This window comes from Amphiura filiformis, chromosome 20 (genome assembly GCF_039555335.1).
Source record: "Amphiura filiformis chromosome 20, Afil_fr2py, whole genome shotgun sequence".
NCBI lineage: Eukaryota > Metazoa > Echinodermata > Ophiuroidea > Amphilepidida > Amphiuridae > Amphiura > Amphiura filiformis.
In genome coordinates, this window is record NC_092647.1 from 13884376 (window position 1) to 13908521 (window position 24146).

The following is a 24146-nucleotide window of genomic DNA, read 5'->3' on the forward strand; positions in this document are numbered from 1 at the left end:
CAGGATAGGATAGATAATTACTTTGACTTCAATGTGGTCCATATAATGAAGATTTTGATTCTACAACATTATTAGATCTCCGGGTTAGATCTGTTATCAACATATCAATTATGCACTCACAGGCAACCAAACATCATGTTATCATGCTCGATGTCAAAGATACTGTACATGACCATGAAAATGCCACTGATATGACCTCATTGGTGATATAATTTTCTTGTAAACCATGTTGATATGCTGTAGAACAAGTTATTGTTATATGTAGGCCAGAGGATGATTTAAGGAAGCCCTATATCATGCACTGCAAACGTGTTATCACTAGGGTTTCAACTGCCACTTTACTTTTCAAATCCCATTGAACTCTGTGCAAAAGATGTTGTTTAAGAATTGTGCGTGTGTCATTATTACTTGGTCGATTTCAGAACAAAAGTGATGTATGCATATTGCATAAAGGATAATTCACACCTTCTGTAGGTAACATAAAATGTGAAATCGACTAGCATTTTGAATGCGTTTTTATTGTAAATAAATTTGAAAACTTTGTTTTATTTTTTTTCAATACGCCGTTATTGCAGTATTGGCATATAGGCATGTAGGGTTCTCTTTGGTGTAGGTTCGTTCAAGTATTTGTAACTTTCTAAACACAGTGAAGCCTCTACACGGTGTCTGCTCATCTGTCCTGAATGATTGAGACTTTGCTGCAGTATATTTAGCAAGATTTTTTATTTCGTATGACTAGACCTTATAAAGATCTTGGAAAGATATAGCCTTCATTAATGCTTCTTTATGTGTTTGCAGGTTATTTGACACTTTGAAGCCTTTAATTAACAATCTTGGTGAAGAATACCAGTCGGCCTATCGCTCTCTGCATAGTACAGAGACAGCGCTTCTCCACGTCAAGACTAACATCATGCAGTACCTTTACAACCAGCAAGCTGTGTTTTTGGTTTTACTACATCTGTCAGCTGCATTTGACATGGTAGAGCATAGTGTTTTGGTTCATCGTATGGCTAACGAAATCGGCCTAAGCGGAACTGCACTAGACTGGTACAAGTCATATTTTACCAACAGAACCACCAAAATTTGTATCAATGGTACTTTTTCTGATCCTCATCAGATGTACTATGGCCTTCCACAGGGTTCCATCGTTGGTCCAGCATCTTTCAGAATTTACATCATCCCGGTTGGTCGTATTATCAGGAAGCATCAAATCCATTACCATATGTATGCCGACGACATTCAGCTCTTTTTAAATTTCAATCCTTCTGATTCGACTTCCATTCAATGTGCTCTGTCAAGACTCTCAAACTGCATTAGCGAAATAAAACTGTGGATGACTAACAACATGTTGATGCTGAACGATAACAAAACGGAGTTTTTTTATCGCTGTTTCACCACACAATAGGCGCAAGTTACCATCAAATATCCATCTTCAAATTGATAACAATGTTATCATTCCCTCTGACACTGTTCGCAATCTGGGTGTCCTCTTTGATGGTCAGCTTTCCATGTCAACCCACATTACAAGCTTGTGTAGCAATGTCACTTACTATCTTCGTAACATAACACGTATACGCCGGTTCTTAGACAGAGACACATGCCACCACATCGTTAGGTCATTAATTCTTTCTCGTCTCGACTATGCAAATGCAGTTCTACTTGGAGCAAACGCAACTTACATCGCGAGACTTCAGAGACTGCAAAATTGGGCAGCAAAACTAATTTTCTGTGCAAAGAAGCGTGATCATGCAACACCGTTCATCAAAGAGCTCCACTGGCTTACTATCAAGAATAGAATAACATTCAAAATCCTTGTCATTGTTTTCAAGTGCCTAAATGGCTTTGCTCCATCATACCTTGCCTGCAACTTGTCTCTGTACTCACCTACACGAACTGGCTTACGATCTTCAACTGACACTACCAGACTCAAAATTTACACACCTCGCACTCTTCAATCTGATGCCGACAGATCATTCGCATATGTTGCTCTTCGGTTGTGGAACACTTTACCACCTGCTCTGCGTTCTGTGCCATCACTTCAAATGTTTAAGAAAGGACTTAAAACACACCTTTTCACGCAATGATTTTCTTTTGTTTCATATTATTTGCTTGCTTTTATTTTTGTTTGTTTTTTATTATAGTGTATCATCACACACGCTGTGATCTCTATGAAACAGCGTGTCATAAATACTTTGAATGTATGTATGTATGTATGTATGTATGTATGTATTTGTAAGGCTTTTCTTTGGTAAGGGTTCGTTCGTGTGCGTTCAAGTCACCAGACTGTGTGAAGCCTTTATTACAGTATTGGCATATGCAAGGCTTCTCTTTGCTATATGAATTCGTTAATGGGTTTTTAAGTTAGATGATACTGTGAAGCCTTTATTACAAGCTATTACAGTACTGACATATGTAAGGGGACTCTTTGAGCTTCTTTAGTATGGGTTCGTTCATGAAGCCTTTGTTGGTCGCAGTATGTAAGGTTTCTCTTTGGTATGATTTAGTTCATGATTCTTCAAACTACCTGAATGTGCAAGGCCTTTATTGCAATACTGACTATTTTGTATGAGTACTTAATTGAGTGAAGCACTTGTGGCAGTATTAGCAAGACTTCTCTTTAGTATGTATACGTTCGTGTGTTTTAAAGTCACAAGACTGTGTGAAGCCTTTGTTGCAGTATTGGCATATGTAAGGCGTGTCTTTGGTATGGATTCGTTCATGTCTTTTCATGTCACCTGACTGTGCGAAGCCTTTTTTACAGTATTGGCATATGTAAGGCTTCTTTTTGGTATGGATTCTTTCATGTTTTTTCAAGTTACCCGACCCAGTGAATCCTTTGTTGCAGTATTGGCATATGTAAGGCGTTTCTTTGGTATGAATTCGTGCGTGTATTTTCAAGTCACTAGACTGTGTGAAGCCTTTTTTGCAGTATTGACAAATGTAAGGCTTCTCTTTCGTATGAATTCGTTCATGTGTTTTCAAGCTACCTGACTGTGTGAAACATTTGTTGCAATGTTGGCATATGTAAGGCTTTTCTTTGGTATGGATTCGTTCATGTCTTTTTAAGTTCCAAGACGTGGTGAAGCCTTTGTTGCAGTATTGACATATTAAAGGCTTCTCATTTGTATGATTTAGTTCATGATTATTCAAACTACCTGACTGTGCTGTGGTATGGGTTCGTTCGTGTCTTTTCGAGCTACCTGAATGTGTGAAGCCTTTGTTACAGTATTGGCATTTATAAGGCGTCTCTTTGGTATGAATTCGTTCATGTGTTTTCATGCTACTAGACTTTGTGAAGCCTTTGTTGCAATATGAACATTTGTAAGGTGTGTTTTTGGTGTGAATTGCTTCATGTTCTTTCAAGCAACTAGACCGTGTGAAGCTTTTATTGCAGTATTGACATTTATAAGGCGTCTCTTTGGTATGGGTTCGTTCATGTCTTTTCAAGTTACTTGAGTCTGTGAATCCTTTATTACAGTATTGACATATGTAAGGCTTCTCTTTTGTATGAATGCGTTCATGTGTTTTCAAGTGACTTGAATGTGTGAAGCCTTTGTTGCAGTATTGGCATTTATAAGGCGTCTCTTTGGTATGAATTCGTTCATGTGTTTTCATGCTACTAGACTGTGTGAAGCCTTTGTTGCAATATGAACATTTGTAAGGTGTGTTTTTGGTGTGAATTGCTTCATGTTCTTTCCAGCAACTAGACCGTGTGAAGCTTTTATTGCAGTATTGACATTTATAAGGCGTCTCTTTGGTATGGGTTCGTTCATGTCTTTTCAAGTTACTTGAGTCTGTGAATCCTTTATTACAGTATTGACATGTGTAAGGCTTCTCTTTTGTATGAATTCGTTCATGTGTTTTCAAGTCACCTGACTGCGTGAAGCGTTTGTTGCAGTATTGGCATATGTGAAGCTTCTCTTTGGTATGATTCCGGTCATGTAACTTTAGCTCACTCCTGATTGGAAACGAGTTTTGACAATGTTGACCTTGGTAAAATGCCTGTTTCGAATCGTTCTCATTTGTTTGCTTTCTTGTTGACTTCTTTCTGCTTGGAATGGGTATCAACTTCTTCTTATAGTCATACCAGTATCTACGAATCCACAGCTCATGATAACGTAGATGACACAGATATCGATGTGTATTATTAAAGAACCTTTTGCAATATTTACACACGTGAGGTATCAGGTACTCCCATTCTCGTGGCCTTCTTGGAGGCATTTCTGAAATAAAAGAATGATAAATGGCATTCTATCTAATTGAGGCAACATTGTGAATCCTGATACACGATTCATTATCAGGCTACTTTACTTCTAAAATAACGCGTCGTATCCGCCGTGTTAGGGAAGATATCGGCGTCAAATTCGATATATACGGTAAGGGTCGAATTACAAACTACCCGAGGGGGTCGATAGGTCACTGCTCTTAAAGAATTAATTTTGTCTAGGGAAATATCGTATTTTTCGTTCTATAGCACGTATCGAGGAAAAAATTCGGGTTTTGACCTCGTGATCCCTCGACCTGGAAGTGATGCTTGACCCGGAGCGATCCTTTGACGAACTTTGATCCCTACGTGTCCATGTACTCGTATAAAATGACTTATTATCGGTGTGACATAAACCAGTTAGAATCCACCACCATCACATACAACAAAATACACCAATGCGTAATGAAATGCGTCAAAGCGTAACGAAATGCGTCGATTGCGAAATGAAATGCGTCAAAGCGTAACGAAATGCGTCGATCGCGTAACTGAATGCGTCAAAGCGTAACGAATTGCGTCAAAATGCGTCATTGCGTCCTAATATGCGTCAAAGCGTAACAAATTGCTTAAAAATGCATCATTGCGGCGTGAAATGCGTTGAGGCGTAACGAATTATTTCAAAATGTGTCAAAAATAACGTGATTCTTTACGCAATTTAACTATGACATCGTTTCCGGTACAAAGTGGCGCACTTCCGATACAAAACTTCACTTTCAAAATGCACTTCCGGTTGACCTTTGACCCAGAAGTGACACTTGATCCCTTAATTGCATCAAAACGTAACAAATTGCGTAACGAAATGTATCAAAATGTAACATATTGCGTCAAATTGCATCGATCGCGCGACGAAATGCGTAACGCGAAAGTGAGGTTTAACATTGGGTTAATAACGAGTAAAAGAGTTGATTGTATTTTGTTTCTCTACTTTATTATCTTTAATTCGCGGGTTCATATTCGTCATCCTCTCCCATGGCAGTGACATTATCATCTTCATCGTACTGGAACAGCCCGTAAAATTTAGAGCGATGTTTAGCCATCGTTCTCTTCACGGCTTTGTCCACCTCGACGCCATTCTCCATTTTCTCCTCGAGATCGTCCGCGATCTCCGTGTAAACTCCGTCGTCTTTGAGAAGCGCGTGGCTTCGTAGAAACGTGCTGTACCGCTCGAAAAAGTCGCGTTTTACGGCCCATGCAGTTTTCATATGGGCATTTTCCCTCGCCATCTCCGGATCCATGCCGTCGCCGACGTACTTTTCGTATTTTTGCCTCCTCATATCTTCCGTGGCTCCCTCGTACCATTCCCGATAAGCCTCGTTGTCTTCCAGTTCGTCGCCGGATTCTCGGTCCGAGACAACCTCAGAATCGTTATCGTCGGACTCCTCCTCTTCCTCCTCCTCTTCGTCTTGTTCTTCAAGGTGTACGTGTCGCTTGTGTCTCTCAAGATCGTACTTGCGCGAGAACGCCCTGCCGCACACGGAGCAAGGATAAGTTTTAAAGGTATTCATGTCGACTTTTCGGAAGTTAGGATCGAAATGATCGATAGGTTTAAATTAACGAACTTATATTAAGCTTTTGCGTTACGCTAATCATTACGCAATTGACGCATTAAATTGCGCAATCGACGCAGTTTTACACATTTCATTACGCTTTGACGCACATTGCAGCGTAATTGACGCAATTTGCTACGCTTTGACGCAATTCGTTACGCTTTGACAATGCAATGACGCATTTTGACGCAATTCGTTACGCTTTGATGCATCTCGTTACGCAATTGACGAAATTCGTTACGCTTTGACGCATTTCATTACGCAATTGACCCGATTCATTACGCTTTGACGCATTTCGTTACGCGATCGACGCATTTTGACGCATTGGAGCATTTTGTCGTATATGTGATGGTGGTGGGAGGAGGGGATGGGAGAATTTGTTCTCTAGTTTTATCCAGTTCTTTATCGCAATGCTCCGCTCATCGACATTCCTTATTCATTTATGCGCTCATTGACTCATTTACTCGCTCATTGACTCATTCCACCGCTCATTTGCCCGCTCCTTAGCTCATTCCACCACTCATTCGCTCATTTACACGCTCATCGGCTCATTCCTCGCTCATCGACTCGTTCCGGTACGAGTTCGACGCGGTTCGAGGTGTTTTGTTCAAAAACCGAATTTTGTTACCTCGATACGTAGTATAGAACGAAAAATATGATATTTCCCTAGACAAAATCAATTTTTTAAGCGCATTGACCTTTCGACCCCTAGACCCCCGCGGGTAGTTTGTAATTCGACCCTTACCGTATATACCGAATTTGACGCCAATACCTTCCGTAATACGGCCGATACGACGCGTTATTTTAGGCAAATTTTTTCCCTTATTTTTAATATTTTAAAAAATTTTTGAAATTTGTTTTTTTTAATTTTTTGTTGGAATTTTTTTTTTTTTTTGAAATTGTTTTGAAATTTTGTTTGGGAAATTTGATTTTGAAATTTTTCTCATTTTTTTCAACTTTTTTCTTTTCAAATTTTATTCAAATATGCTAATTAGCCACGCCCACCTCATGAATATTCATATATGCTAATTAGCCACGTCCATCTCATGAATATGCAAACCGACCTTTGACCCACCTTGGTGACCTTTGATCCGAAAGGGACGTCATCGTGACCTTTGACACGTGATGACCTTTGAACAACGGTGACCTTTGACCCGGAAGTGACCTTTCACGTGACGTCATCGTGACCTTTGACCCGTGATGACCTTTCACCTTTGACCTCGGATGACCTTGACCCGGAAGTGACGTCAACGTGACCTTTGACCTAGCGTACAAAAAAGCCACCCGTAACTATAATGAAAGATAAAGATAAAGACAATTTATCGCGTCTGACGTCACCTGTCAATCAAACTCGAGCACGGTTTGTTTACAAGTGTCGTGATGATGACTTGCTGAACGCGGATTTATAACCGGGCGCCTTATTGTTGATTTTGCACCTTTCGACATGCAAACCATCTCAAAAGTTAGGTCTTATAGTAGGAAACTTTCTTTGGTGAAGGCACCATGTCCACAATGCCTGGAAAAGCTGCTTTTTGCCTTGTAAAAGTACGAACTTTTTCGCCATTTGCTGCTATTCCTTTTCTCCGATCAGCACCAGATAGATCGGTCTTCCTTTTACGCGCTGAATACCTGTGTAAACCAATCAAGGATCGTAATTGACAGTGACATCAGACGCGATAAATTGCTTTTATCTCTGTCTTTAATTATACTAACTTTAATAAGGAATTTTGGTCGCTGCTGATTTAATATTTCGTCATGTGTATTTGCGTCTTGTTCACTTTTTTTCAATCTTTCTACTTCCGCCTTTTTCCTCAGTCTCCTGAATAAAATTGATACAACTGTAGCAATCATATACTTCGAATCGACAATAGCTATTGGTCGAAACTGAATTTTACTTAGTATAATTTGCCTTGTTTATGCAAGTGTTATGTATGTATGTGTGTGTAGAAGGCTCTGTCAGTTTTGATCCAAATTCACACGGAAGATCGAGAAAATACGAAGAGTGTTTTAAGCTACGTTCGGATGAAATCGGAGGTCGAAGGTCAAAGGTCAACTTGGTGCGATTGGGCTTAAATTTGATGAGTGGAATCCTTGATATGAGGGTAATGCGGAGGTCAAAGGTCAAATGTTAAAACTTTGTCTGATTGGGCAAAAACTTGGTGAGTGGAATTATTCGAGGTAAAAAGGCCATGATGGGGACAACATATCAAAGCATGCCTGATTGGGCACAAACTTGGTAAACTAATTATAGCAAGTTTAAATTGAAATAAATACCAATTGTTCAATGAATGTGTGCTGTCATGATACAGGCAAATGGCGCTAGTAAGTCAATAGAGGTCAATGTGCATTTGCCCACTGTTTCGGCAGACATAAGGCTTAAAGGCAGGCCGAGAGGGGGAGGGCAAGAATTTTGGCACGCCATTTGGAAATTTTACCCCCCCCCCTTCAGGGGAGCTAATATATTGCACAGCCACTTATTCTTAGTCTCAAAGCCGTTTACCGTTTTTCGGCAAAAAATAAAATTTAAACTGAAAAAAGCTGACTTATTTCTTTATTTTTTCGTTTGCAATTTAGACCAAAATATAATGCAAGAGAAGGTTTTTTTAGTTTACATTCTAAGCAAAAAATAAAAGAATAATATAAATTGAGTAGTCTTTACTGTAAATAAAATACAGATATAAATTCCTGAATTACTTATAATTATAATCTACGTGTATTTCACACACCAATTTAGATATGCAATACCAATAAGTATTTTTACTTTATCAGCAACATAACATAGTTTCCATAATGGCCTAAGTAAGGACCTAGTTGCTATGGTTACTCTACTTCTACTCCCAAGTGCAAATTCAGGGTGACCCAAATTTTACACTGCTGGGAGTCCAGACGCAGTTTGCTGCAAGCCAAATATACAAATTCTTTGGTTTGGGGCCCAAATGAGGTGTATGGGTCATAGGACACTCACACTATGTTATTCTACATTTAGGTGCTTATTTTAAAAACCAGTCTGGAGGTATCGAGAGTGAACTCAATATTCACTATAAACTATACGTATAGGATACCATAGGCCTGTTTTTGAACATGGACTTATGAGGATACATGTCTAGAAGTTAAAAGCGCCCAAGAAGAAGAAGTCCAAGACATCAGCTTCTATTTTACGGTTTATTGTATTTCAAGTTCTATATCACCCGCGTATACCTGGCGTATAAAAAAAAACTATATATAAAAAAAACCAAGTAAAAATGGTCTTTTTTATGGTCGAACGCGACTGCACGAGTATCGGAATATATAGGTATCAAAAATCAGCAAAATGGGGTAAAAAGGAGTACAGTGATCCGGGCCTTAACTTTAATAGCACATACTCGAAAAGGGTAGAACAATCGGCATAAATCAAGATGTCGACAAATATCAGTTGAAATGAAGGTTACAATTACATGCTGGGCGAAATTGTATATACTAAAAACTCCTCAAAACATGTACTTTTTCTTTATCAGGCCCCAGATAGCTAGTACATGTACTAATCATGCTAATAATACATTGCATAGCTGATTGGGGTGTGTTCGCCACGACTCAAACATCTACTTGTTCATGGTAGGAAACAACCGCGTTGTACATGTATACTTGTTTTAGGTCCATTTTGAAAAATACTTCTTTTGGCTACTTTCCCGGGGTACTTTTTTAAAGTCCTTGCGCTGTACAGCTTGACTACGCGGGTGACAGCTTGAAATACATATGCCCCGGCCCCCAGCGCTAATACACACATTCTGTACACAGGGCCGGATTTACCACAGGGCCAGATGGGCCCGGGCCCAGGGCCCCCAAATTTTACTAAGACCACTACCGGAAGTGACGTAACAGTAACTTCCCGCCAGTCATCAGCTGTTGGATCACAACATCAACAAGCTTCGATAAAGTCAGTGGTGCACTGACGAAACTGTCAGCAAGAAATAGTAAGTTTCTTCACTGGTTTTGACAAATTAAAAACCTGTTTATTTCGTTATTACCAAACCTGATGAACCTGTTTCAAGAACAAAGAAATCAGATGAACTCTAAATCCAGCATTTGTCTAATGTTTCTTAACTACTCAAATAGTAATAATACATCAAAGTTTGGTTTATACACATACCTGAATAACGTTAAATATCCGGCAAAATATGAAGGAATCCCAGACATCTATCTAGCACCCTTGCTCTATAGCTTCTATAAAATGGCTTAATACCACTGACCCAGGGTCATTCTGAGGTTTCTCCAACACATGAATAAAGTTTTGTTTACGGGGCCTGTTTTTCAGTGTATGTCACATCACAAATATTGGAATATAGTGTTCCAATATCTGTGGTCACAATAACATTTAGAAGGCTTAATGATTTTGTATAAAGCTGTATAAATTGGCTCGTGCTTGTACTTTCAAGGTAAATTTATATTTTGCATATATGATATATAGGCTTAATGCTAATAACTTTAAATGCCCACAAAACCTACTATCTTTTAAAAAAACACACCACTAAACAGTAATTTTGTTTTTCTACAAGATATTTTCTTGGGAAATTTAAATAAGAATACAATTCAGTTATTCAGAAATTAATCTTGGATTTCCGGTTGAAAATCTTGGATTTGTGATTGAAAACCTTGTTTCTCGGCGAAAAAGGAATAATAATAATAATAGATGTGCCATAAACATCACACATTTGTCCAAACTTCAGCTGAAACTTAATTACCTAGCTGGGGGGGGGGGTTACAACCCCCTGAGCTAGGTCCTGTTTTTCTATCCGTTCTTTCTGCTTCTTTCTTCTTTCTGGCAATCAACTTCAAAATGCTTCTCCTCCTACATGTTACACCCTACAGTTACGTAACTTGTACATTATGTATCGGCTATATCCAATTCCCATAAGGTGTAAACAGAAGGTCATTAAGGGGGCATTACCGGTATATAACCAAATACATTCAAAATGCTTCTTCTACCACAAATTACATAGCACAATATGACGTCACCTGCATATATGCATATCGGTTATAGCCTACCCTGTGCCTACTTGTACACAGAATTAGGGTCAAAGGTCATTAAGAGGTAAAATCTTAGAAATACATTTTCTGGACATCTGTAAGGGGTATGGGGCTCAAACTTGGTGACAACAAACTTCATGACCTGGGGTAAACTTTGCAGGTCAAAGGTCATCTTAGGTCAAGTTTTAGAATTTCATTATCTGTACATCTGTAAGTGTACGGCTCAAACAACAGTGATAACAAACCTCGTGGCCAGGTGAACAATTTGGAACATTTTGAAGGGGTCAGGTCAAAGGTCATCTGGGTCTAAATCTTAGAATTGCATTTTCTGGACATCTGTAAGGAGTATGTGACTCAAACTCATCGACAACAAACCCCATGGCCAGGGGAATATTTTTTGAACATTTTGCAGGGATCAGATACCTCCACAACACCAACACTTCGACTTTGGAAGTGACGGGATGTGCGTCTTTCGGTGAGAACCTAGACACCAAAAAAGGGTCTTTCGGTGAGAAGGCCCAAAAAACTGGAAAATCTTACCAAAAAGGGGGTCTTTCCGTATATAAGACTGGAAAAAATTGGGTCAAAATATAAAAATTGATACAAAATTTTCAAAAAGTCATCAAAATTTGAAAATTTATGATACTTGAAATTTAAATAAAAATAGTCATTCGGTGAGAGATCAGCAATTTGTCTAAAATTCTTGAAAAATGGGGTCTTTTGGAAAACAATAAGGGGGTCATTGGGTGCGAGGGAGTTCAGTAAAGCAAAAAAGGGGATCCTTGGGTGAGAAGGAGCCTGTGGTCAATGTGGCCGCACGTCCCCGTCGCCCATTTTTTATGCAGATTTTGGTGTCAGGACTAGAAGTCACATTGTACTTTTACACTTGATTTGGTTGCTTGAGGACAATTTCTTAATAATATTTACAAAACGTGCGTGTTAATTTTACCTACATGTTTAATAAGTGGACTGTATGATTACACTATTTAACCTATCAATCATATATGCGATCGTCAACAAATAACATTGAAGCTTGAAAAAAAATCAATTACTCAAGCCCTGTGTAGTTGTTTCAACTCTCATAAATATAATATAAATCTTAACTTTAGGTGACGATAAAAAGACAAAACTATTCTACGGGCCCGTCTGACCCAAATATTGCGTTTTGGGGAGTGTAGGAAATTAAAAACAGCGGGTTTTTTTTGCCGAAGTGGATTGATTTTGAGAGAAATTTATCCCAAAAAAAATCTATTGTCTATTATGTTTACAAAAACTGTTCAGATTTGTCAAGCTTTCCGTCATTTTTAGGTCATATTATAATAGCATCTTCCAGAAAAAATCATTACCGATCTTCACCCTATTTGTTAAGTCCGTAAGAATAGGGTTTTTTTAAAGTCATAATTAATTCAAACATAACTTTGGCTATACTCAATTTCTTACATATCAAATAGCAACACTTTAAAAAATGTTCATCACAAAAAGTAAAATAGAGTAATTCATATCAATAGAATTTTGTGTAATAATCTTTTGTGTACACAAATCTCATCTATGAATAGACGCCAGCCCCTATGGGCTGGCGAAAAGATGAATGGAAAGTGGACTGGTTAGGTGAAGGTGACGCCACACACTCTGGACTTGGTCTGCTAGAATTTTAGAAGAGTACTTTTAATATTGGCCGGTTATTTTTCACACAGCGACGTTAACTAGACAAATCCCCATACTTCTAACATACGCTATTTGTAGAGGTTACGCGTCAATGGTAAGAGCACTGTGTATTGTGTTTAGGAAAACGGACAGTAACTGCAGTATGCCATTTTTTGTTATTGCAAAATGTAGGTTTTCAGCTAAATATCAAAGGTTTTACTGTTCTATAATTGGAAAAACTTGGATTTTCAACCGATAACCCAAGATTTTTTCAAATTTGAAAACTTTGCTTTCTTTTTTCAATACGCCGTTATTGCAGTATTGGCATAGGCATGTAGGGTTCTCTTTGGTGTAGGTTCGTTCAAGTATTTGTAACTTTCGAAACACAGTGAAGCCTCTACACAGTGTCTGCTCATCTGTCTTTAAGCCTCTTGAATGATTGAGACTTTGCTGCAGTATATTTAGCAAGATTTTTATTTCGTATGACTAGACCTTGTAAAGATCTTAAAAATATATAGCCTTTATTAATGCTTCTTTATGTGTTTGCAAGTTATTTGACACTTTGAAGCCTCTCATTAACATTTGTAAGGGTTCTCTTTGGTAAGGGTTCGCTCATGTGCGTTCAAGTCACCATAATGTGTGAAGCCTTTATTAGAGTATTGGCATATGCAAGGCTTCTCTTTGCTATGAATTCGTTAATGGTTTTTTTAATTAAATGATACTGTGAAGCCTTTATTACAGTACTGGTATGTGTAAGGGGTCTCTTTGAGCTTATTTGGTATAGGTTCGTTCATGTGTTTTCAAGTTACCTGACTATGTGAAGACTTTGTTGGTCGCAGAATGTAAGGTTTCTCTTTGGTATGATTTAGTTCATGATTCTTCAAACTACCTCAATGTGCAAGGCCTTTATTGCAATACTGACATGTAAGCCGTTTATTTTGTATGAGTTCGTTCATGTGTTTTCAAGTTTTCATTACTTAATTGAGTGAAGCACTTGTGGCGGCAGTATTAGCATATTTAAGACCTCTCTTTAGTATGTATACGTTCATGTGTTTTCAAGTCACAAGACTGTGTGAAGCCTTTGTTGCAGTATTGGCATAATGTGAGGCGTGTCTTTGGTATGGATTTGTTCATGTGTTTTCAAGTTACCTGACTGTGCGAAGCCTTTGTTGCAGTATTGGCATACATAAGGCTTTTCTTTGGTATGAATTCGTGCGTGTGTTTTCAAGTGACTTGACACTGTGAAGCCTTTATTACAGTATTGACAAATGTAAGGCTTCTCTTTCGTATGAATTCGTTCATGTGTTTTCAAGCTACCTGACTGTGTGAAGCTTTTGTTGCAGTATTGGCATATGTGAGGCTTCTCTTTGGTATGGATTCGTTCATGTCTTTTTAAGTTCGTGGTGAAGCCTTTGTTGCAGTATTGACATTTATAAGGCGTCTCTTTGGTATGAGTTCGTTCATGTGTTTTCATGCTACTAGACTGTGTGAAGCCTTTGTTGCAATATGAACATTTGTAAGGTGTGTTTTTGGTGTGAATTCCTTCATGTTCTTTCAAGCAACTAGACCGTGTGAAGCTTTTATTGCAATATTGACATTTATAAGGCGTCTCTTTGGTATGAATTCGTTCATGTATTTTCAACTTACTAGACTGTGTGTAGCCTTTATTGCAGTATTGGCATATGTAAGGCTTCTCTTTGGTATGGATTCGTTCATGTCTTTTCAAATTACTTGAGTCTGTGAATCCTTTATTACAATACTGACATTTGTAAGGCTTCTCTTTTGTATGAATTCGTTCATGTGTTTTCCAGTGACAAGAGTGTGCGAAGCCTTTGTTGCAGTATTTGCATATGTGAGGCTTCTCTTTGGTATGATTACGGTTATGTAACTTTAGCTCACTCCTGCTTGGAAACGATTTTTGACAATGTTGACCTTGGTAAAATAACAATTCCGAATCGTTCTCATTTGTTTGCTTTCTTGTTGACTCATTTCCAAGATATGACGATGTCAGAAAACCATCTCTTCTGATGTCATCGGCGATGTACTTCATTCTGCTTGGAATGCGTATCAACTTTTTCTTATAGTCATACCAGTATCTGCGAATCCACCGCTCATGATGACGTAGATGACACAGATATCGATGCGTATTATTAAAGAACCTTCTGCAATATTTACACACGTGAGGCATCATGTACTCCCATTCTCGTGGTTTTCTTGGAGGCATTTCTGAAATAGAAGAATGATAAATAGCATTCTATCTAATTGAGGCAACATTGTGAATCCTGATACACGATTCATTATCAGGCTACTTTACTTCAATCGAATTTATCTTCAATTTCATAAAAGTTCTCATAATTCAACTTTCCAAATGTCTCATCCAACGGAAAAATAAAATCAACAGAAATGATAAAAGTTCGTTTTGTTTACGAAATTTTTCAGTTTTATACTATTTGAAGTGAAAGTTGATACACGTTTAGAGAAAGAACTTTAAGAAGGAATTTTGGTCGCTGCTGATTTAATATTTCGTCATGTGTATTTGCGTCTTGTTCACTTTTTTTTTTTTTTTTCTACTTCCGCCTTTTTCCTCAGTCTCGATCTCCTGAATAAAATTGATATAACTGTAGCAATCATATACTTCGAATTGACAATAGCTATTGGTCGAAACTGAATCTTACTATAATTTGCCTTGTTTATGCAAGTGTTTATGTATGTATGTGTGTGTGTAGAAGGCTCTGTCAGTTTGATCCAAATCTCTCCAAATTCACACGGAAGATCGAGAAAATACGAAGAGTGTTTTAAGCTACGTTCGGATGAAATCGGAGGTCGAAGGTCAAAGGTCAAATTTTTAAAACTTGGTGCGATTGGGCTTAAATTTGATGAGTGGAATCCTTGATATGAGGGTAATACAGAGGTCAAAGGTCAAATTTTAAAACTTAGTCTGATTGGGCAAAAACTTGGTGAGTGCAATTATTTGAGGTAAAAAGGCCATGATGGGGACAACATATCAAAGCATGCCTGATTGGGCACAAACTTGGTAAACTAATTAGAGCAAGTTTAAATTGAAATAAGATACGGGCATATGGCGCTAGTAAGTCAATAGAGGTCAATGTGCATTTGTCCACTGTTTCGGCAGACATAAGGCTTAAAGGCAGGCCGAGCGGGGAGGGGAGGGCAAGCAATTTTTGCACGCCATTTAAAATTTTACCCCCCTCCAGGGCAGGGGAGCTAATGTATTGCACAGCCACTTATTCTAAGTCTCAAAGCCGTTTACCGTTTTTCGGCAAAAAATAATAAAATTTAAACTGAAAAAGCTGACTTCTTTATTTTTTCGTTTGCAATTTAGACCAAAATATAATGCAAGAGAAGGTTTTTTTAGTTTACATTCTAGGCAAAAAATAAAAGAATAATATAAATTGAGTAGTCTTTACTGGAAATAAAATACAGATATAAATTCCTGAATTACTTATAATTATAATCTACGTGCATTTCACACACCAATTTAGATATGGTCATGTGTCATATGGTGGGACACATTTGCGTTACAAGCACTGATTTCGATCATTTGTCCTCCTTTTCACTTAAATTGTTACATGTCTAAAACTATACATCTCACACCAACAAAACTATACATTTTTGGAAAGCTTATGTTCCAAGGAATCCAACTATGCAAAAATGAAGTTGGTATACAGGGTGCGTAAGAAGCTGTAAGAAAATATATAGGGTGATATCATGAAAATAAATTAATTTTACTAGTAAATTCATAATTTATTGCATTTGCTACTGATATGGAATACCTCAAATGTAATCTAATTTTGTGGCAGGCAACACTATGAGCTTGAATAAAATTTATACTTTTGCTATGTTTCGAATGACCAAAGTGGTGATACAGGGTGCCAAAATATACGTAACTTCACACACAAAATGTTGATTACATTTTTGAAGATATTTTCTTTGAGTTTGAGTGTATCCTACATTTATTTTAACTGCATATTTGGATTCCTGGGGTAAAAAGCTTTCCAAAAATGTATACATTTCCTGTCTTAGGGTGTATAATTCTCAAGATACAACAACTGAAAGCCAAAATGCATGTTGTGACTGAAAATCTTGACATTTGTGTGTAAGTGAATAGGAAAAATTGAGGTTCTTGTGACTTGCGGTTCTCAGTGAATACTTATAAACACGATTAGATCAAATTAATAGCTGAATAAGAATAATGAATGATCAAGCTTTCATTTGAGGTATGATTTGCAAGTATAGCACACAATTTGGCAATGATAGGCCTATAATTTAAAATTCAAAAAGATGCCAAGTCTCCCACAGAGAATGCACATACTCCTCCACTGCTTATCCTCCACCACTTATCCACCAGGTTTTTTTTCGTTAACATTTTGGTATTTTTCACTAATTAAACAAATTGGCATTCCAAATTGAGAAACATATTTGAAAATTAGAATAATCAGGCTGTATAATAGGGCGGGTCATAAATAGGGAAGGTTTTTATTTCAAATCGGCCATGGCCAAAAGGTGTTCCACTTGACCCCACTTGAAAAAATATGCACTTTAAAAAATAATTGAAGTGGGTCTTCAGACCCCACCACCACCCTTATTCCCCTATATACTGAAATATGCACATTTTGTCAGATATTCAAAGAACAGATACATAATGAGAGGACATGTTGCTTCAAAACGTACATTTTATCCACCCAGAAGCACTTTTCAAACACAAATTAATCATCTACTATAGAAAATAGTCTATATACAATACTTTTCTCTGAATTTCATAACACTTTGTATGCTAAGATGTCCAATATTCACCAATATCGCATAGGCCTAAATATTACACATACAAAACTGGGTAACTTCTAATAACATAGCCATGACAAAATTAGGTTGATGTATTATTACCGGACTTGCTTAAAAGGAATTAAATGAATCTGTAGCTGTTCAAGTTATATGTGACCCATCATGAACAAATTATATTAAGGGCTTTTATTACAGATGATCCCTTGATTTAGACTATGAAGATCATCTTTAGTTATTGGGGACCCCCCACAATTTTTTCTGTATCTTATTTTGTTCACAATATTTGAATTTCAGCTCATTGGGCTATCTAATAGCAGGGGCCGGGGAAAGGGCTTTTAAAGACCCCCTACCCCATATAGGTTTACGAGCTACGAGCCGTACAACATTCGATATACTCGGCTTTTATATTGAAGATGACCCCTTGATTTAGACCATAAAGATCATTTTTCTATATCTATTTCTGTTCACAATATTTGAATTTCAGCTCATCGGGCTGTATAATAACGACGGAAAGGACTTTCGCACTATGAAATTTTTACACTGAAAATCACACTGAAAATGACAGGGTAACACTGAAAATCATCAAAACAAAAGAAATTGTTAGACTGAAAATGTTTTCAGTGTTATTTCAGTGTATTTTTCAGTGGTATATCAAGTAGCTATTGTCTGCTATAATGAGCAATGATCCAGGGCACTAATTTCCATAAGAATAGAACAGGTCAGATCATTTCAGTGTGATTGAATCCATTTCAGTGGGATTAAATCAATTTCAGTGGGATTAATGACTGGCCAATGATTTCCAGAGGAGTTTCAGTCCATTTTTCAGTGTGGTTGGACAATGGTTATTTGCATACAGAATAACAAAAGAACTATTTCAGTGTTATTTTCAGTGGTGCTGTTCATTGAGTTAAATTTTCAGTGTTCATTACAGATATCAGTGTGATTTTCAGTGTAAAAATTTCATAGTGATTCAAAGACTCCCCCATAGGTTTATGTGCTATGAACAACTATATTAAGGGCTTTTATTACAAATGATCCCTTGATTTAAACCATGAAGATCATCTTCAGGTATTGGGGACCCCAATTTTTGTCTTTTACTAATTCTGTCCACAATATTTGAATTTCAGCTCATTGGGCTATCTAATAGCGGGGGAAAGGGCTTTTAAAGACCCCCTACCCCATATAGGTTTACGTGCTACGAGCCGTACAACATTCGATATATTCGGCTTTTATATTGAAGATGATCCCTTGATTTAGACCATGAAGATCATCTCCAGTTATTGGGGACCCCCCCGCAATTGTTTGCTATATCTTATTCTGTTACAATATTTGAATTTCAGCTCATCGGGCTGTATAATAACGACGGAAAGGACTTTCAAAGACTCCCCCATAGGTTTACGTGCTATGAACAAACTATTTTAAGGGCTTTTATTACAGATGATCCCTTGATTTAGACCATGAAGATCATCTTCAGTTATTGGGGGACCCCCAATTTTTTCTTTATCTTATTCTGTTCACAATATTTGAATTTCAGCTCATCGGGCTATCTAATAGCGGGGAAAGGGCTTTTAAAGACCCCCTACCCCATATAGGTTTACGTGCTATACTACGAGCCGTACAACATTCGATACATTCGGCTTTTATATTGAAGATGATCCCAGGTGGTGGCCGCATTGCATTCTCTAAATTCAGTAAATTTTCATCGTCAACCGTGTAATTGAATGGGATTATTTTGAAATATCACAAACAAATAGGCCCATGTTGATAAATAATATAAATACAAGTTAAAACCGTTGGGGTTCGATAATGAACCCCACAAAACTAACCGACTATATTGTAAAATGCCATACGGCCGGCCGGGCGGTTTCACAAGTTTCCGGCTCGATCATGTCATCCGCCGCCTGGATGATCCCTTGATTTAGACTATGAAGATCATCTCCAGTTATTGAGGGGACCCCCCAATTTTTTTTCTATATCTTATTCTGTTCACAGTATTTGAATTTCAGCTCATCGGGCTGTATAATAACGACGGAAAGGACTTTCAAAGACTCCCCCCCCCCCCCATAGGTTTACGTGCTATGAACAAACTATATTAAGGGCTTTTATTATATTAGTATAATATTATTATATATTAGTAAAAGCCCTTAATATAGTTTGTTCATGATGGGTCATATAATATAAACAGCTACAGATTCATTTAATTCCTTTTAAGCAAGTCCGGTAATAATACATCAACCTAATTTTTTCATTGCTATGTTATTTGAAGTTACCCAGTTTTGTATGTGTAATATTTATGCGATATTGGACATCTTAGCATATAAAGTGTTATGAAATTCAGAGAAAAGTATTGTATATAGACTATTTTCTATAGTAGATGATTAATTTGTGTTTGAAAAGTGCTTCTGGGTGGATAAAATGTACGTTTTGAAGCAACATGTCCTCTCATTATGTATCTGTTCTTTGAATATCTGACAAAATGTGCATATTTCAGTATATAGGGGAATAAGGGTGGTGGTGGGGTCTGAAGACCCACTTCAATTATTTTTTAAAGTGCATATTTCTTCAAGTGGGGTCAAGTGGAACACCTTTTGGCCATGGCCGATTTGAAATAAAAACCTTCCCTATTTATGACCCGCCCTACTGTATAATGAGCCCACACTTGATGCAATTGGACCAAGAATAGCCCTGTGACAACAAGTTAAATGAGAAAGAGGAGAGAAAAATGTAACGTCACCAGGTATTTTGGGGTCCCACCATAAGACACATGACCATATGCAATACCAATAAGTATTTTTACTTTATCAGCAACATAACATAGTTTCCATAATGACCTAAGTAAGGACCTAGTTGCTATGGTTAAACTCTACTTCTACTCCCAAGTGCAAATTCAGGGTGACCCAAATTTTACACTGCTGGGAGTCCAGACGCAGCTTGCTGCAAGCCAAATGTACAAATTCTTTGGTTTTGGGCCCAAATGAGGTGTATTAGGTCATGGACACTCACACTATGTTATTCTACATTGAGGTGCTTATTTTAAAAACCAGTCTGGAGGTATCGAGAGTGAACTCAATATTCACTTACTATACGTATAGGATACCATAGGCCTGTGTTTGAACATGGACATGGTTTGAAGGCCTACATGAGGATACTAAAAAAGTACATGTATAGAAGTTAAAAGCGCCCAAGAAGAAGAAGTCTAAGACATCAGCTTCTATTTAACTATTTATTAAGTTCTATATCACTCGCGTACCTGGCGTATAAAAAAAACCCTATATATATAAAAAAAAAATATAAAAAAAAATAAACAAGTAAAAAGGGTCTTTTTTATGGTGGAACGCGACTGCACGAGTATCGGAATATATAGGTATCAAAAATCAGCAAAAATGGGGTAAAAAAACTTTAATAGCACATACTCGAAAAGGGTAGAACAATCAGCATAAATCAAGATGTCGACAAATATCAGTTGAAATGAAGGTTACATGCTGGGCGAAATTCTATATACTAAAAACTCCTCAAAACATGTACATTTTCTTTATCAGGCCCCATGACTGATAGCTACAATGTAGTCCTAATAACATTGTACTATAGCTGATTGGGGTGTGTTCGTCACGACTCAAACATCTACTGGTAGGAAACAACCGCGTTGTACATGTATACTTGTTTTAGGTCCATTTTGAAAAATACTTCTTTTGGCTACTTTCCCGGGGGTACTTTTTTAAAGTCCTTGCGCTGTTCAGCTCGACTACGCGGGTGACAGCTTGAAATACGTATGCCCCCCCAGCGCTAAATACACACATTCTGTACATTAGCAATAAGAACGGTATACGGAATTCAACAACGACCATTAGTGATACAAGTTTCTTTCCTTATCCCAAAATGACAAGAAATCAGATGAACTCTAAATCCAGCATTTGTGTAATGTTTCTAAACTACTCAAATAGTAATAATACATCAAAGTTTGGTTTATACACATACCTGAAAAACGTTAAATATCCGGCAAAATGTGAAGGAATCAGACATCTATCTCGCACCCTTGCACCACTGCTTCTATACCACTGACCCAGAGGTCACGTAAAAGGGTCAGTCTAAGGTTCCTCCAACACATGAATAAAGTTTTGTTTACGGGGCCTGTTTTCAGTGATTATATGTCACATTAGCATTTCGAAGACTTATATTTTGTATGACGCTGTATAAATTGTGTACTTTCAAGGTAAATTTATATTTTGCATATGATATAGGCTTAATGCTAATAATTTTAAATGCCCACAAAATATATAGTACTATCTTTAAAAAAAAACACCACTATAAAACAGTAATTTTGTTTTTCTACAAGATATTTTCTTGGGCAATTTAAATAGGAATACAATCAGTTATTCAGATATTAATCTTGGATTTTCGGTTGAAAATCTTGGATTTGTGATTGAAAACCTTGGTTTCTCGGCGAAAAAGGAATAATAATAATAGATGTGCCATAAACATCACCCATTTTTCCAAACTTCAGCTGAAACTTAATTACATAGCTGGGGGGTTTACAACCCCGTGAGCTAGGTCCTGTTTTTCTATCCGTTCTTTCTGCTTCTTTCTTCTTTCTGGCAATCATGTTACACCCTACAGTTACGTAACTTGCACATATGTATCGGCTATATCCAATTCCCATAAGGTGTAAACAGAAGGTCATTAGAGTGAATTACCGGTATATAACCAAATACATTCTGCTTCTTCTACCACAAATTACATAGCACAATGACGTCACTTGCATATATGCATCGGTGATAGCCTACCCTGTGCCTATAACTTGTACACAGAATTAGGGTCAAAGGTCATTAAGGGGTAAAATTCTACAATTGCATTATCTGGACATCTGCAAAGAGTATGTGGCTCAAATTTATTGACAACAAATCTCATGACCAGGGGAATATTTTGCAGGGGTCGGGTCAAAAGTCATGCAGAGGTCAAATCTTAGAAATACGTTTTCTGGACATCTGTAAGGGGTATGGGGCTCAAACTTGGTGACAACAAACTTCATGACCTGGGGTAAACTTTGAAACATTTGCCGCTGTCAGGTCAAAGATCATCTTAGGTCAAGTTTTAAAATTTCATTATCTGTACATCTGTAAGGGGTACGCCTCAAACTCAGTGATAACAAACCTTGTGACCAGGGGAACAATTTGGAACATTTTGAAGGGGTCATGCAATTTTCAAGGGGGGGGGGGCTTTGATGAAACTGGTCAAAAATGGGTCAAAAAGTACAAAAAAGGCCTAAAAATCTTAAATATGAGGACGACCAGCCAGAAGACTTTTCACAAAGGGAAGGGGTAGTGAGAGGATTGTGCAGTGGTGGTGTGATGTAGAAGAACGAGAACGTTCTGAGTAAATAAAGCCTTTGTTTGAAAATTGCATACTTATAGTATAATAAATACTAATCCAGATACGCCCCAGATCCTTCCAATTTCAACACCATGTCATACATCTCATGATCCTTTGAAACAATAATTATTACCAATGTTTTCTCTGGCATAAACCGTGACGATTATAGTTGGGAATGTAAGTATAAGAGGTATAATTTGCAACCCTGTGGGATTTAATGGCACCTGTTTTTTGTTTTTAAAGTGCTAAGAGTGCTAAGGGTGTCTATTACCAAATTGAAAGATTCCTGAGTGGCTCAAAGCCGCGTAGGGTCAAATAAAGGTCAACACATGGGTCAAACCTAGATAGTAAATTGAACTCATCAATACTATCTACACTAGATAGCAAATTGAACTCATCGATACTATCTACAGTAGATAGAAAATTGAACTCATCAATACTATCTACAGTAGAAAGCAAATTGAACTCACCAATACTATCTACAGTAGATAGCAAATGGAACTCATCAATACTATCTACAGTAGATAGCACATTGGATTCATCAATGCTATCTACAGTAGATAGAAAATTGAACTCATCAATGCTAACTATAGTAGATAATAAATCGGAATTCACCAATGCTATCTATATTAGATAGCAAATGGAACTCATCAATACTATCTTAATTTGATTTATCATTGCTACCTACAGTAGGCATATATAGTAAATTGAACACATCAATACTATCTACAGTAGATAGCAAATTGAACTCATCAATACTATCTACAGTAGATAGCAAATTAAACTCATCAATGCTATCTACAGTAGATAGCAAATTAAACTCATCAATGTTATCTACAGTAGATAGCAAATTGAACTCATCAATGTTATCTACAGTAGAGAGCAAATTGAACTCATCAATACTATCTACAGTAGATAGCAAATTGAACTCATCAATGTTATCTACAGTAAATAGCAAATTGAATTCATCAATACTATCTACAGTAGATAGCAAATTGAACTCACCAAAACTATCTACAGTAGATAGCAAATTAAACTCATCAATGCTATCTACAGTAGATAGCAAATTAAACTCATCAATGTTATCTACAGTAGATAGCAAATTGAACTCATCAATGTTATCTACAGTAGATAGCAAATTGAACTCATCAATACTATCTACAGTAGATAGCAAATTGAACTCATCAATGTTATCTACAGTAGATAGCAAATTGAACTCATCAATACTATCTACAGTAGATAGCAAATTGAACTCATCAATACTATCTGCAGTAGATAGCAAATGGAACTCATCAATACTATATACAGTAGATAGCACATTGGATTCATCAATGCTATCCACAGTAGATAGCGAATTGGACTCATCAATGCTTTCTACAGTAGAGAGCAAATTGAATTCATCAATGGAATCATTAATGCTATCTACAGTAGATAGCGAATTGGACTCGTCAATGCTTTCTACAATAGAGAGCAAAATGAATTCATCAATACTATCTACAGTAGATAGCACATTGGAT

General features: G+C 37.2%; 2 protein-coding genes across 2 annotated transcripts; both read right to left on the bottom strand.

Annotated features, from left to right (window-relative positions):
- Nucleotides 1-468: 468 nt before the first annotated feature.
- On the bottom strand, nt 469-10033 carry LOC140142020 (uncharacterized). The gene is made up of 2 exons (XM_072163922.1): nt 9938-10033; nt 469-4223 (listed from the first exon to the last, which is right to left on the bottom strand). The coding sequence occupies exon 2, from the start codon at nt 4219-4221 to the stop codon at nt 2602-2604; it is 1620 nt and encodes a 539-aa protein (XP_072020023.1). The 5' UTR covers nt 4222-4223; nt 9938-10033; the 3' UTR covers nt 469-2601.
- Nucleotides 10034-12418: 2385 nt separating this feature from the next.
- On the bottom strand, nt 12419-21310 carry LOC140142022 (uncharacterized). Its single transcript, XM_072163925.1, has 2 exons — nt 21238-21310; nt 12419-14685 (listed from the first exon to the last, which is right to left on the bottom strand). The coding sequence occupies exon 2, from the start codon at nt 14681-14683 to the stop codon at nt 13520-13522; it is 1164 nt and encodes a 387-aa protein (XP_072020026.1). The 5' UTR covers nt 14684-14685; nt 21238-21310; the 3' UTR covers nt 12419-13519.
- Nucleotides 21311-24146: the final 2836 nt, after the last annotated feature.

Coding starts and splice junctions, on each gene's coding strand:
- LOC140142020 (XM_072163922.1), bottom strand. CDS start 4,221: ATGCCTCCAAGAAGGCCACGAGAATGGGAGTACCTGATACCTCACGTG.
- LOC140142022 (XM_072163925.1), bottom strand. CDS start 14,683: ATGCCTCCAAGAAAACCACGAGAATGGGAGTACATGATGCCTCACGTG.